Source organism: Aotus nancymaae, unplaced genomic scaffold (genome assembly GCF_030222135.1).
Source record: "Aotus nancymaae isolate 86718 unplaced genomic scaffold, 86718_ANA_hifiasm-v0.15.2.pri h1tg000062l, whole genome shotgun sequence".
In the NCBI taxonomy this organism is placed as follows: Eukaryota; Metazoa; Chordata; class Mammalia; order Primates; family Aotidae; genus Aotus; species Aotus nancymaae.
In genome coordinates, this window is record NW_026988476.1 from 32,510,528 (window position 1) to 32,527,450 (window position 16,923).

Genomic DNA, 16,923 nt, shown 5'->3' on the forward strand with positions numbered 1-16,923 from the left:
TCCAGACTCTGCACCAAAAACTGGCACGCTAAGGCACCAGCAAAACCACCGCGCCGGCCACAAGAGTCGCCCTGGCGACACGTGGGGCTCCTCTGCTGGGAATCTCCTGGTCCGTGAGCCACAAATATTCGTCTGAAAGTGTGGCATCCTCTCATTCTCTGTGCTTTCACTGGGAACTACGAGCCCGAGCTGCTAGTGATCAGCCATCTTGGATCTCTCTCCCTATAGTTTTTCTTTTTCAATATTTATTGTAGGTTAGTGGGTACACATGCAGGTTTGATACACAGGCAAACTGTGTGTCACTGGCATTTGGTGTGCAAATGATTATGTTACACGGGTAGTGAGCATAGTATTCAATAAATAGTTTTTCGACCTTCATCCTCCTTCTTTGCTCCACCCCCAATGTAGGCTATTGTTCCCCTCTTTGTGTCCACGTGTACTGTGTTTAGCTCCCACTTATAAGTAAGAACATGCAGTATTCGATTTTCTATTCCTGACTTAATTTCTTAGGATAATGGCCTCCAGATGCATCCACGTTGCTGCAAAGGATATGATGTTGTTCATTTTTATAGCTATGTAGTATTCCGTGGTATACATGTACCACATTTTCTTTTTCTTTTTTTTTTTTTTTTGAGACAGAATCTTGCTTGTTGTCCAGGCTGGAGTGCACTGGCATGATCTTGGCTCACCGCAACCTCTGCTTCCTGGGTTTAAGCAATACTCATGCCTCAGCCTCTAGCGTAGCTAGGATTACAGGTACACACCACCACGCCCAGCTAATTTTTGTATTTTTAGTAGACATGGGGTTTCATCATGTTGGTCAGGCTGGTCTCGAACTCCTGACCTCGTGATCCGCCCACCTCGGCCTCCCAAAGTGCTAGGATTACAGGCATGAGCCACTGCACCCAACCATTTTCTTTATCCAGTTCATCATTGATGGGCATGTAAGGTTAATTCCATGTGCTTGCTATCGTGAACAGTGCTGTGATGAACACATGAGTGTATGTGTCTTTTTGGTAGAATGATTTTATTCCTTTGGGTATGTACCCTGTAAAGGGATTGCTAGGTTGAATGGTAGTTCTGTTTTAAGTCCTCTGAGAAATTTCCAGACTGCTTTCCACAGTAGTGGAACTAATTAGTATTCCCACCAGCAGTGTATAAGTGTTTCCTTGTCACCACAATCTCACCACCATCTGTCATTTTCTTACTTTTTAATAACAGTCATTCTGACTGGTGTGAGCTGGTATCTCACTGTGGTTTTGATTTGCATTTCTCTAATGATTAGTCATATTGAACATTCTTTCATATGCTTTTTGACCACATATATGTCTTCTTTTGAGAAGTCTAATTTCAAACTATACTACAAGGCTGCAGTAACCAACACAGCAAGGCACTGGTACAAAAGCAGACACAGAGACCACTGGAAGAGGTTACAGAACCCAGAAATAAAGCTGCACACCTACAACCATCTGATCTTCAACAAAGTCAACAGTAACAAGCAATGGGGAAAGGACTCTGTATTCAATAAAAGCTGCTGGGATAACTGGCTAGCCAAATGGAGAAGACTGAAACTAGACTCTTTCCTTTTGTTATATATAAAAATCAACTTAAGATAGATTAAAGACTTAAATGTGAGACTTAAAACTATAAAAAAACCCTAGAAGAAAACTTGGGAAATACCATTCTGAACACAGGCCCTGGCAAAATTTTATGATGAAGTCTCCAAAAGCAATTCCAGCAAAAACAAAAATGACAATTGAGACCTAATTAAACTAAAGAGTTTCTTCACAGCAAAGAAACTATCAACAGAGTAAACACACATTCTAAAGAATGGGAGAAAATATTTTCAAACTATGCATCTTAATAAAAGTCTAACATCTAGAGTCTATAAGGAAATTAAACACATCAACAAACAAAAAACAATGCAATTTAAAAATGAGCAAAGGAAATGAACAGACACCACTTCTATGGTTTGAATGTGCTCCCCAAAGTTCATGTGTTGGAAACTTAATCCTTAATGCAATAGTGTTATGAGGTGGGACATTTAGGAGGTGATTAGGTCATGAGGGTTCTTAACTCATTAATGGATTAATGTCATTGGTGTCAAAGTGGGGTAGTTATCTTGGATGTAGGTTCCCGATAAAAAGGATGAGCTGGGCCTCCTTCTTCACCTTTTTTACTCATGTGCATACTTTTTTGCACTTCCAACTTCTACCATGAAATGATATAGCAAGAAGGCCCTTGAAAATGTGGGTCCTTAGATCTTGGATATGCCAACCTCCAGAATGGTAAGAAATAAATCTCTGTTCTTTATGCATTACTCAGTCTCGGGTATTCTGTAGCAGCACAAAACAGACTACAACAATACTTGAGAATACAAATGGAAAACAGGAATCCCTAAGGTAATGAAGGGTGGAAGGGACAAGATTCACATTATATCCCCTCATCCATGCAGGAATCGAAAACTGCAAAGATTACAATCAGTAAAGATACAGTCAACTCAAATAGCTGACAAAGAGAGTTATTTCATTTTTCGAAAATCTGTATCAAGTCTGTTTAAATAAAGTTCCATCTGCATAGTATAAAACATTCTTGCATGGTAGTAAGAATGCTGTTACTTTTATTCATATTCACTATAATTGTTTACTTTGATCAAAACCAAAGGATTTAAAGATAGGTTTTCAAGGTAACCTACCTGCAACTGCATGACCACATAGTTGAATCGATCATTCCTCCCACAGCCAATAAATCTACAAACATGGTCTTTCCCTGGATAAAAAAAAAAACAAAAAAAAAAAACAAAAAACAGTGGAAAAGAATATACTATGGTTTCTCTTAAAAAAAAATTTGCTTTTCTGTATAGTATTTTATGATTGAATCTAAAATACATTTTGAGAATCTTAAGGATAGAAAACTTATATTATTCAAATTTTCTACCTACCTCCTCTCCTCCCAGGCACTGTACTATTACTTCTTATGGTCAAATAAATGAATATTTGAATAAATCAATAAACAAGTTAATATATGAATGAGGAAACAAATGTATGGTAATTTATTTAGGGAGGAAAAGATTAAGTGGTCAATTCAGACTAACCTGCCCAGATATAATACATACGAAGCCACAGGAGAGCAATAAACAAGAACTATGTTAGGAATACAGACGCTGAATTTTAAATATGTTATGGTACTCACTGTTATGACTTCAGCCAGACAGACAATCTTTCTGGGCCTCACTGATGTGGATTAGCCCAGTGATTTTCAACCTGAGTTCCAGCTGAGAAACCCAAAATAGTGCTGGCTGAGGCACAGAGGGGAGCAGAGGTACAGCAGAAATCTGATTAAAGAAAAGCATGCAAAGACCCCCAAAAAGAACGGAGCCACATGTAGAGGTTAGTGCTTTTCAGCCCTGGCTACTTATCAAAACCATCTGGAAAACTTTATTTTTGTTTTATGACACCACTGACCCAAAGGCAGTGGAAAACTTTTTAAAGATTCCTAAGTTCTATTGATTCAGAATCTGTGGAGAAAGAGACAGAATATGAGCTTTTCAAAAGTTGGTTGTTATTTTTTATTTTTTTCGAGACAGAGTCTCACTTTGTTGCCCAGGCTGAAGTGCAGTGGCGTAATCTTGGCTCACTGCAACCTCTGCCTCCTGGAGGGCTCAACTGATTCTCCCACCTCAACCCCCTGAGTAGCTGGGACTACAGGTGTGTGCCACCACACCTGGCTGAATTTCGTATTTTTTGTAGAGACGGGGTTTTACCATGTTGCCCAGGCTGGTCTCAAACTCGGAGGCTCAAGTGATCTGCCCACCTCAACTTCCCAAAGTGCTGAGATTACAGGCATAAGCCACTGTACCTGGCCTCAAAAGTTCTTGGCCTATGGGTGCAGTGCCTCATGCCTGTAATCCCAGCACTTTGGGAGGCTGAGGTGGGCGTATCAAGAGGTCAGGAGTTTGAGACCAGACTGGCCAAGACGGTGAAACACAGTTTCTACTAAAAATATAAAAATTAACTGGGCATGGTGGCTGGTGCCTATAATCCCAGCTACTCGGGAGGCTGAGGCAGGAGAATCACTTGAATCTGGGAGGCTGAGGTTGCAGTGAGCCAAGATCACACCATTGCACCCTAGCCTGGGCAACAGAGCAAGACTCCATCCCCCACCGAAAAAAAAAAGAAAAACAAAAGGTTCTTTAAATGATCCTAAAGCAGGTAGGGCACAGATAGATATTTGAAAACTATTACAGGGTAATGAGAAGTAACAAAAAGATTTTAAGATAAAGAATAACATACTAAACACTGTGGTGGCAATGAGGAGAGCAGACTACAAAGGGGAGTCTAGTGGAGAAGCTCACTCTGGGGATAGTTACAATAGCCAGGAGAAAGAATAAGGGGATTAGAGAAAGATAAGATAAATCCGACCGATATTAAAGATGGAGTGTTTTATTAGAATTGGTAAAATTAAAAGAAAAGTTGTAACAAAGTAAGAGAATACAGTATGTTGTATAGATTTTAAGGGATATTAAAATGCTGACTTTGAGGACAATCAATTGAATTCAGTAGACATTGTAAGTTCAGGCCTGGTGCTGAGACCAAAAGGCAGAGCTCCAGATGCATTAGTGAGGAACCATTAGTTCATGGACAATAGATGGAAGATTGACAAGTGAAAGAATAAAATATAAGAAGAAACTTAAGCACATAATTTGGAAAATGTAACATTATTATTATTTTTAAGACAGGGTCTCACTATCTTACCATGGCTGGTGTCAAACTCTGGGCTCAAGCAATCCTCCCACCTCAACCTCCCAAAGTGCTGGGTTTATAGGCGTGATCCAACATGCCCACCCTAGAAAATCCAACATTCAAAGCATGAGCAAAAACTAAAGTCCCTCAAGGAAACAGTAATAGCCTGAAAGATAGGAGGAAACTGAGAGAGGGGTAACACAGAAACCAAGGGAGAAGAACATTTCATGAAGACGGAAGTGGACAGTGATAAGTTTACAGAAAGGCTGAGAAGTACTAATACAAACAGGAAGTCATTAGTGAGTCAAGGGGCAGAAGCCAGTTTATAATAGGTTAAAGAGTAAATGGAATATGAAATATGAGGGCAGACAGCCTTTAAGGGAGCTTGCTTGAAAGTAAGGAAGAGTAACAGGCCAAAGCTTGAAGATGAAGATTTGGTAGACTGATCAAACACTCAGAAAAAAATTTGCCTCCTAACTGACTTCAAATATAAATATGACTAAAACTCAGCAAAGCCAGGTGCAGTGGCTTCACCTATAATCCCAGCTACTTGGGAAGCTAAGGTGGGAGGACTGCGTGAGGCCAGGAGTTTGAGACCAGCCTGGGCAACATAGCAAAACCCCTTCCCTTTAAAAAAAAAAAAAAAAAAAAAGACTCATTTTTTCACACCTGTGTTATCTATCAGTTACAACATTGCTCTTTCATTCTCTATGTTTTCGTTTAAAAAAGGGGGTTATAAGCTAGCAAGAATGGGTACAATGGAGAACACAATTTTAAAAAAATGTTCTTGGCCAGGCGCAGTGTACACAGTACATGTTGACCACTTAAAATATTTTAAATATATTTGCAAAATTGTGATCTATTAAATTGTCATAAGAATGAAAGGATAAAATGATGGTCAATTAGCAACTTACTCTTGTTCTCGGCTTCAAAGAAACAAAAAATAAGTTACATAGTGTTTTCCTTGTATTACTCATTCCCTAAGACTCTCCTTTTCTATCATGTAACATTTAAATACAGTATCTCTAGTAAGACATTTTAATTATCTAAAAGTAAAACACCATGTGGAGGCTAAAACAACTCCATCTTGGATACTAATCTGCCTTGTTGACTTCCAATTAACCCCAGTTCCAGGAAAGCCTCTAAGAGGTCCAGTTTATCTACTGTTCCTTGTGTAAGAGCACATACTTACCACAAATCCTGCCCTACACATCCGCCTTGAAGCATGTATACCTCAAGGGGATATATATGGTATTTAAGCCCTGGGTATAGGTGACAATAGTGTGGGAATCCACCATCTTGTCTTGCTACTGCCTGAGCCATAGACATGGCTGCTGCTTCTAAGACCCTTTTAAATATTTCTTTCTGAGGAACTGGATATTTCAGCCACTGTCTTTGGCCTCTCAGCTTCCTTGGACTTGAGGCAAGTTTGCACTGACCTACCCATTGTGGAACAGACCATATTAAATCCAACTCCTGTTGGAGTGCTTCTTTTAAAATTGAATTCCAGTTATACCAAAACACAATTTATCTTCATACTAAAACCACTTTACTTTTAAAAAGAAGAAAATGTAGAAATTAAATAAATTGTAGATCCATTTACTGAATAAAGCCAGCAGCAAATATTCTAGGATTCATAAGTACATCTTCATTGCTTTTATGAGTTCTTATCTCATACTTCATGGCATAGTGTGTTGCTGCTCTTCCATTTTACACATATATGCAAATAATGAAATTACTAAATAAAGTTAGTTCAATAAAAATATACAAATTTTTGGAAGCAGGAAGGAACTTCAATTAAATTGGAACAGTAATTCTTCACTACCACTTATAGCAAGTGTTAAAACTTTTATAATAACTACACAGTGAAGTTTCACTCCATGAGTACAGGGACCTTATCTATCTTGTTCTGGTACTGAAAACACTTTTGCAAAAACTGTAACAGTGAGAGACATCTAACATAGCTGACTCCATCTTGCTTTTAACCTCACAAGCTAACTGCTTTTGCTCATCCCGACACACAGGCCAAACTGACTATGGGAGGAACTTAGTTTACAGTTCCAATTTTAAAGCAAGGATGATAGTAGCCCTTTCTCAAAACTAACTCTTTGTTTGGGGACAGAAACTGCCATTGTAAAACTAATGAAAGACCACAAACAGAATTATGGTAGGGATCTGAATTCTGTTAAGGTTTAGGTATAGTTAATAATAACTAGTCATTGTTTCCTAACTTGCCTTTTTGTAACTGCCTACTACTGAGGAGTCACCAGCTGGTGGTTATAAGATTTGCAACTTCTCAATTGCCCCTACTGATAACATTGCTATTGTGAAACCTAAGACTGGTGTTTGAGATATTTTTCAGACTTTGCAGGGGACCAACTGACACCACCCAGGTGTCCTTCACCCAGGAAATGACTCAGCACATGAAGACAGTTTAAATATTTCTGTGATTTCATCCCCAACTCAACAAATCAGCAGTGCCCATTCCCTATGCCCCTGACCACCAAACTATCCTTAAAAACCCTACTCGCCAAATTCTTGGGGAGGAAGATTTGAGAAATATCACACATCATCCTGACTGAGGCACACTGCGATTATTAAACTCTCTGCTGCAACAACCATCTCACAGCTTGGCCTATGTGTAGGGATATGCTTTTTCTGTGCAGCAGGCAAGAAGAACCTGCTAGGCTGTAACAGCACCTGGCAAAATACCCAGTAAAGACTGGGTTTTGTGATTAAATGCTCAATCAATATGTATAAATAAATGAATAGAAGTAACAATAGCTAATAAAATGTGCATAATATGGGCCAGGCGCAGTGGCTCATGCCTATAATCCCAACACTTTGGAAGGCTGAGGTGGAGGATTGCTTGAGTCCAGAAGTTACCATCCTGGACAACTTGGCAAAGCCCCATCCCTACAAAAAACACAAAAATTAGCCAGGTGTGGAGACACATGCCTATAGTTCCAACTATTCAGGAAGCTGTGGTGGAAGGCTCGGCTGGGAGCCTGGGAGATCAAGCCTGCAGTGAGCAGTGATCATGCCACTGACTTCAGCCTGGGTGACAGAGTGAGACCCTCTCTCAAAATAACTAACTAAATAAATAAGCAAGCATAATATGCACATACAATATGCAAGCATCTTATGCCAGGCTCTATATTAAGCATGCTACATGCATTTAATCCTGCCAATAATACAAGTATTATTATATTCTCCATTTTTCAAATACAGAAATAGAGGCTTAGGGAGGTTACTTTGTCCAAAATTACAACCACAACATGATGAAGCAGTTTAATTCCAGAGCCTTTGCTCTTAACCAGTATGCCTGGAAATGACAGAAAGATTTTAAACTCCAGTAACACCTTGTCAATAATTATTTAAATGGGAAAAAAAGACTGTGACAGAACGAAAAAAGGACGACCTATTATATGCCAAGTACTAAACTAGGCTCTAGAAATACAAGATAAATTAAGTAAGATCCATGTCCTCAAAGAGTTCACAGCCAAGATATGTAAACAAAAAAATGTAATACAGTATGAGTTCTATATTATAAACTGCTATGGATATAAAGAAGATTCAAAAATTGGGCTTATGAGACTTCACATGCACATTAAATCACTAGATTTTACATATTTATGAGAAGAGTATTCTAAAAGAAGGGTCACCCACAAAATCATAAAGGATTTAAGTACATGTGATAGATAATTAATAGAGTTAACAGGCTAGATGGCTTGATAAGAGTGAAGGTGGGCTGAGGTGGGGAGTATGAGGAGACAAGAAAAATGGGCTAAAACTTTATATGCCACTGTGGTATACAATTGTCCCTTGGTATCCATAGGGGACTAGTTCCAAGACCTTCCTTGGATACCAAAGTCGACCAATGCTCAAATCTTTGATATAAAAAGGGGTACTTGGCGGGCGCAGTGGCTCAAGCCTGTAATCCCAGCACTTTGAGAGGCTGAGGTGGGTGGATCACCTAAGGTCAGGAGTTCGAGACCAGCCTGGCCAACCCTGTGAAACCCTGTCTCTACTACAAATACAAAAATTAGTTGGATGTGGTGGCAGGTGCCTGTAATTCCAGCTACCTGGGAGGCTGAGGCAAAAGAATCACTTGAACCCAGGAGGCGGAGGTTGCAGTGAGCTGAGATCGCGCCATTGCACTCCAGTCTGGGCAACAGAGGGAGACTGCGTCTCGAAAAAAAAAAAGAGAAAAAAAATGGGTACTATTTCCACATAATCTATGCACACCCTCCCATATACAGTCAGGCTTCACTTAACAATAGGAACATGTTCTGAGAAATGCATCCTTAGGTGATTCAGTCACTGTGCGAACATCATAGGGTGTGCTTACAAAAACCTAGATGGTATAGCCTACTACATGCCTAGGCTATATGGTATAGCCTATTGTTCCTAGGCTATAAACCTGTATGACATGTCACTGTACTGCATACTGTAGACAGTTATAACACAATGGTAAGTATTTATATACTGTACACTAAAAACACAGTATTATAATCTCATGGGACCACTGTCACTGAACAAAATGCTGTTGTGTGATGCATTACCATATTTTAAATAATCTCCAGATTACTTATGATACCTAATACAATGTAAATGCTCTGTAAATAGTTGCCATATTGATTGTTTAGTAAAAAAAATAGAAAAAAAAGTCTATACATGTTTAGTACAGATGCAATATTTTTTTTCTTTTTCTTTTTCTTTTTTTTTTTGAGACAAAGTCTTGTTCTGTCACCCAGGCTAGAGTGCAGTGGTGCAATCTCATCTCATGCAACCTCTGCCTCCCGGGTTCAAAAAATTCTCGTGCCTCAGCCTCCCAAGAAGCTGGGATTACAGGCATGTACCACCATGCCTGGCTTTGTATTTTTAGTAGAGACAGGGTTTCACTATGCGGGCAGGCTGGTCTCGAACTCCTGACCTCAAATAATCCACCCACCTCAGCCTCCCAAGCTGAGATTACAGGCGTAAGTCACTATGCCAGGCCATTTTCCTAATATTTTCAATCTGTGGTTGACTGCATCCACAGATGTGGAATGCATGGATGTGGAACTCACTGACAGGAACAGCCAACTATAGTATGAAATAAATTTAGTCTCTGTCCCTCCTACTTGTTACCTAGTTTCTAAAATCTGTAGAATTTTCTGAGTAATAGAAATACCTTTTGTTATTTATGACTCTTTTGATAACACCTGAGTTTATGTTAGTTACATAACTGTGGGAAGCCCCTGTATAATCAGATGGGACTAGTCACCAGAAAGACTAAGTGCTTAGAAGAGAGGGTTGGAACTTTCAATCTCATCCATCAACTTCAAGGAAAGGTGAGTGGAAGGGGTAGAGATTAACCTCTATAAAGACTCTTGAACAATGAGATTTGTGAGCTTCTGGTTTGCTGAATAAGTGGAAGCGCTGGGAGGGTGGCCTACCCAGAGAGGGCACAGAAGCTCCCCACTCCCCAATATCTTACCCTTATTCATCTCTTCATCCAGCTGTTCATCTGTATCCTTTGCAATATGCTTTTTAATAAACTGGTAAACGTTTCCCTGAGTTCTGTGAGCCATTCTAGCACACTAATCAAACCCAAAGTGGCGGGGATCAAGGGAGCCCCAATTAGCAGCCAGTGAGTCAGAAGCATAGTTTAAGCCATTCTAATGGTGTGCAGTGGTATCTCACTGTGCATTCTCCTAATGTTTAGTTATGTTAAACATCTTCTCATGAACTCATTTAATACTCTATTTCTTCTTTTAAGTACCTATAAAAGCTTATTATTTATTTTTAATTAAGCTGTTTTCTTATTGTTGAGTTTTCGGAGTGCTTTATGTATTCTGAAAGTAAGTCCTTTACAGGCAATTTGCAAATATTTTTCTTCCACCCTGTAACTTGTCTTTCATTTTCTTCATAATGTCTTTTGCAAGGAAAGTTTTTAACCTAATGAAATTCAAATTATCAATTTTTTTATTTTATGAATCATGATTTTGTTGTCATCTGACAAGCTTCTTGCCTAAACTCAAGTTACAAAGATCTTCTCCATGTTTTCTTCTAAAAGTTTTACAGCTTTTAATCTCACGTTCAGATGAGTGATACACCTTAAGTAAATTTTTGTATGTGTGTGGTTTAGGCAGAGGTTTATTATTTTTGTATAAGGATGCCCAATAGTTCCAACACCAAGACTATTCATTTTCCACTGAATTGCCTTTGTCAACTTTGTAGATTATTATTGGCCTTCTTTGTGTGGGTTAGCCTATGCCCAAAAACTATTTTATTTCACTTGATCTATATGTCTATGCCTTTGCCAATACCACTGTCTTGATTATCCTAGTTCTGTACTAAGTTTTAAAATCATATAGTTTGATTTTTCTTTTTTTGCTTATATTTTATATTTTTAGACAGGATCTCACTCTGTCACCTAGGTTGTAGTACTGTGGCACAATCATAGTGCACTCAAACTCCTGGATTCTGGCAATCCTCCCATTTCAGCCTCCCAAGCAGCAGAGGACTACAGGCATGTACCACCATGTTGAGCCTTTTTTTTTTTCTTAATTTGTAGAGATGGTGATCTCACTATGCATTTTTTAATTGACTGAAATTATATATCTTTATTGTATAAACATGATGCTTTGAAGACATGTATACACTGTAGAATGGCTTAACTAACAGCATGCCTCACAAACACAACATTTCTAATGAGAAGAACACTTAAAGTCTATTCCCTATGTAGTTTAATTTTTTTCCAACATTATTCTTCTTTTCCAACATTGTTTTGGCTACTCTAGGTCCTTTGCCTTTCAATATTAACTTCAGAATCAGCTTCTCTATAACTACAAAAAGTACTACTGGGATTTTTATTATTATTTCATTAAATCTATAAATCAATTTGGGGAGAATTAACATCTTTACTACAGTGAACCTTCCAATTCATGAATATGGTATGCCTCTCCATTTGTTTAAATCTTCTTTTATTTCTTTAATCAGGGTTTTATGGTTTTCAGCATAAAAATCCTGCATATGCTTTGTTACATTTATACCCTACATATTTCATTTTTTCAGAGCTATTGAAATTTTTAAAAATTCAGTTCTCAATTGTTCATTCCTAGTACACAGAAATATGGTTGCTTTTTGTGGCCTGATCTTGTATCACTTGCTAAACTCATTTATTTTAGGAAGTTTTTATAGATTCTTGGGATTTTCTATATTGACAAATCATGTCATCCACAAACAGGAACAGTTTTATTTCCTCCTTTTAAGTCTGTATGTCATTATTTCTTTATATATCTTTGCTGTATCAAACTCAGTCTCTTCTTATTCTGGGTTGCCGATGACACAAACCTTAGATGTTTTGGTATTACTCATAGGTCACTGAGGCTCTATTTATTCTTTTATATGTTTTTCCTTTGTTGTTCAGATTAGATCATTTCTATTGATCTGTTTTCAAGTTCAGTGACTCTTTCATCTATCATGTCCATTCTGCTATTGAACACATTCAGTGAGTTTTTTATGTCTGTTATTGTACATCTTGGGTCTAAATGTTCCATTTCATTGTTCTTAATATCTTCTATTCCCTTGCTAAGCCTGTCTGTCTTCCTGCTCATTCTTGGAGCAAAGTCTTAATCTGATTTAAAGTCTCTTTGATATAATTTTAACATCTGTATGATCCTGGCCTTGGCATCTATATTCTGTCTTTTTCTATGGGAGTTCAGATGTGTCTGATTCTTTTTAAGCTGAGTGATTCTAGGTTGTATTCTGGACATTTTGAATATTATATCATGAGACTCTAGGTCTTATTCAAGTCCCACCATGAATATTGGTATTTTCGCTTTAGCCAGTAATTGGACCAATTGAGTTCATGCTTCAAGTTCTGACCAGCCTTCTGTAGGTTGTATTTCTAATGACAGTTCAGTTTGCAAAACCTTTACAGTTATATTTAATGTGTTCCATAAGTAACCCCACATAATTTCCAGTATGGAGCAGTGGTCTACTCCATAATTCAATTCTCAAAGTCCATATATGCTGTTTAGGATCAGACCTATGCATGCCCAGCTTGGAGGTCAGCTTAAGAGTCCATAAGCAATTTTAGGTGGTCAGTTTCCCAAGTTCCTCCCTCTTCTACAATCTTTCATTTCACTGGTGCTCCCCTTTTCCAGTCTTCCAGCAGAACTCTGGGGTTTTATTAACACCACTCTGCAGAGTACTTTCCATGACTGTGCTCACATCAGGCAGGGGCAAGCAACAGAACAGCAGAGGGAGAAAAAAAGCAGTGAGGATTTGCCCAACTCTTTTCAGACCACAGCTCCTCCAATCTGAAAGGAAGAATTCTCTCTCTCTATTTTAGGCTCTTGCCTGCCCCCATTAAGGCCACTGCAGCCACTATCAAGAACTGTTTTGAGGCCTGGGTATAAGAGAATAAAGAAAAGAAAAAAAGAGAGAAAGATGTAGGATTTCCATGCTTTCTCTGGGCATTAGGAGACCCCTTTCCTCCTCCTTGAGTCAGAACTACAAGACTTCTTTCAATGCATTTTCTGTCCATGTCAATGCTCACTTCCAAGTTCCAGGATACATTAAATTCAGGCTGGGGCATACTGGAAGAAAAAAATGGTAAACTCACTGCTGGTTCAATGGTACTTTCAATTCTGGTCTTCTTCACCAGTCTGTCCCTACAATTTACTTTTCAGAATCCTCAAATAGCCACTTTAAGAATTTTGCCCAGGTTTTTAGCTGCATTCAAGTAGGAGAGACATGAAGTGTGCTTACTCCATCTTATCTGGAACCAGATAAGTTTTTGGTAACAAACTTTGTAGAACTGATTATTTTAAACTACTTGTATGATGTTGATTTTTAAAAATTAAAAATAAATCCTGTAATAACCTTATTGAGGCAGAGGGAAAAAGCAAGTTAGCAGAATCACATTTTTTAAAAGCATATATACCTTTGGACATTATATGTATGCAAAAAAAAGTGAAGTTCTTAATTGTACTTTGCTTCATGTCTTTGAATCTTGTTTTATCTGTGGATTTTTATAAATATTAGGACTACTATATGTTTTTTAAAAGAAGAAAAAAAAAAAAGCAGGTATTATCCAAAGTGTGAGGAAAAGGAAGCAGTCTGCAGGTGAGAGCCTGTAAGCCTTAAGAAACTGAAAACACTTCAGGATGACCAGCACTCTGGGTATAAGCTCAACATTTTCTATAGAAGAAGCAGAAGAGGCAGGCAAGGGTCAGTTCCATGTTTTGTATGCCATGTTAAGGTGTGTGGACTTCACATGAGAAAAAGAAGACTATGAACAGTTTTTAGCAAAGGCTGGGGAGTGAAATAACTGTTTGGTATGTCTGAAGGATCACTCTTGCTGCAAAACATTAAGGTGAATAGAAAATGAACCTTAGTGACTGAATTGAAGGGACACATTGAGTTGTAGAACAGCACATACAGTTTGATTCCATATGTTGTTGGGGAAGGGGGATAAGGGAGATTTTATATAGATTATATATATTATGTTAGACATATGATTTTATATGTGTGTGTGTATACATATCTATGCACTGATTATATAGAGCTGATTATAATATGCATAGAACATTTCCAGAAAATACACAGGAAATTGGTAACAGGTGGTTAACCGTGGAGAAGAAAGTGAGGGGCTTAAAGGAAACTTACTTCTCACTTTATTCTGTTGTGCTGATTTTTAAGTTTCTTATTGTGACCATTTACACTCTTAAAAAGGTTTATTAGTGAAATGGAAGGAGGCTTTATGCATGAACTGGATATTAGTTATCTATGAATTATATTAAAACAAGATAAAGTATGAATGAGCCTAACATTCAGTAGCACTGTTCTACCATAGCATTAGCACTCAAACACTACTATAGATCTCCCCACACATAAGATATTACCAACTTTTTTTATTAAATGAAGTTTTACTCTGTCACCCAGGCTGCAGTACAGTGACGCAATCTTGGCTCCCTGCAACATTCACATCCTGGGTTCAAGCAATTCTCCTAGTTCAGCCTCCGAAGTATCTGGACTACAGGTGTGCGCCAGCACATCCAGCTAATTTTTGTATTATTAGTAGATACAGTGTTTCACCATGTTGGCCAGACTGGTCTTGAACTCCTGACCTCAAGTGATCCCGCCTCAGCCTCCCAAAGTGCTGGGATTATAGGCGTGGCCACCACACCCGGCCATTACCAGCTATGTATACACTAAGTTCACAACATAAAATAGCTTTTAATGACATTACAATACAATGGGTATAAAGGGATAAAGTAAAATATCTTCTCCCTCTCTAAACCCTCTGATTCTAATCACCTCAGGGACTTCCTGAGTTATATGTGATTCTAAATGTTCTTTATATATTTATATAGAGAGATTGCATATTTTAATATACTTCATATATTTATATATCAATTTATATAGAGAGCATACATAAATATGTACATATGTTTTTAGGCAAATACACATATATTCTATTCAATTTCAAGGAAATAGACCTCTCCTCCTTAAAATAATCTAGACCTATTCTATTCACTATGTGTCATTTTTCTAAACAAAAGCAGAGTTAACAAATAAATGAATCCCCAAGCCTACAGATAATGTTACATCTTCCAAGGAGAAAAATGTTAAAATGAACATACTCAACAGGTAAATTTCTCAGAGACCTCCATACACCCTTTGATGGAAAACTGAACATCAACAAGGACAAGCAAAAATGCATAGGATAAAATAAACAAAAGAGTAAATTATATGTTTACATAAGGTTAAAGGATATAATGAAGGGTAAGGATATATCTCTAATTTTTCAGGTCCCAGTATGTAACTATTTTGCTCTCCCACAAAAGGTCCCTGTGGAGCAATTTTCAGTCTTCTACTGGATAAACCAGCAGTCTAATCCAGAAATTACATATTTCTTCTATTCTTATGACTGGGAAAAAGGAGTAGTCATACTTTGCAGCAGTAGCTGGAGACTTCAAGCAGGGAAGGTGTAACAGGTGCAGTTGCTCTCCTGTAATAGTAACCCTTCTTCCCAACTCTCAGCTTGTGCTCTGCAGCCTAACAGGCAAAAATAAAATCCAGGACCAACATTTCAGGGTAAAAAAAAAAAAAATCCCTGAAAATCAAAACAAAATCATCTCCTCTTCATGACCTATAAGGAAAAATGTAGTTTTTCCTGCATTTACATGAAGCAAGACAAATTAATTTCCAAATATCTCAACTGAGAACAAGCTTGTTTTGCTATCAAACAATGACATTTATTCTGTTTTTTTTTGGTATTAGTTGCACCTCCACTCACTTTAGAGGACATAAAGGAGAAAAATTTTAAGTAATTAAATAATCCTTCAATGAATTACCTTTTCATCCAAGGGAATAAACAGAAAAACATCAGTTCTACTCAGGTTGGTGCACTGAAAAATGAAAAAGTACAAGAGATAATGCTGATCACTCACAGCATAAAGTAAGGAGCTAAAATGGGACAGAAGAGCCAAACAATTTTCTATTCAATCACTGACTTAAGTAGTGATTTTTAAATATAATCAACTTCATCAGATGGTGAAGAGAACACACATAAGAATAAATGAGCGTGCCTGTAATTCCAGCTATTCGGGAAGCTGAGGCAGAAGAATCACATGAACCCAGGAGGTAAAGGTTGCAGGGAGCTGAGATGAAACCACTGCACTCCAGCCTGGGCAACAGTTTGAGACTCCATCCCCCCTCCAAAAAAAAAAAAAAAACGAATAAATGACAAATCAGATCTACAGAATATTTTTATTTATTTATTTACTTAGATGCAGGGTCTCACTCTGTCACCCAGATTAGAATGCAGTGGCATAATTACGGCTCACTGGAGCCTTGACCTCCTGGGCTCATGAGGATCCTCCAACCTTGGCATCCCAAGTAGCTGGGTCCACAGGCACACACCATGATACTTGGCTTTATTTATTTATTTATTTATTTTTGTAGAGACAGCGTTTCTCACTATGTTGCTCAGGCTGATGTCATACTCCTGGCCTCAAGTGATCCTCCTGGCTTGGCTTCTCAAAGTGCTAGGATTATAGGCATGAGCCACTGTACCTGGCCTACAGAATAATTTTAAAAGAAAAAGATTTTGTTGTGTTCAAGTAAATATTTACATACCAATGAGAAGCCAGTAAACAATGTATAAACTTTTAAAGATCCT

General features: G+C 38.0%; 1 protein-coding gene across 5 annotated transcripts in view; it reads right to left on the minus strand.

Annotated features, from left to right (window-relative positions):
• The window catches only part of TTBK2 (tau tubulin kinase 2), a 159,293-nt gene that overhangs the window by 78,231 nt on the left and 64,139 nt on the right, over window positions 1-16,923 (minus strand). For 3 of the 5 annotated variants that reach the window (XM_012442310.2, XM_064365957.1, XM_012442311.2), the window contains one exon: window positions 2,696-2,769. The exons of the other annotated variants lie outside the window; for them this stretch is intronic. In XM_012442310.2, the coding sequence (XP_012297733.1) occupies window positions 2,696-2,769 (74 nt within the window). The remainder of the gene's footprint in view (window positions 1-2,695; window positions 2,770-16,923) is intronic. 5 annotated transcript variants of the gene reach the window in all.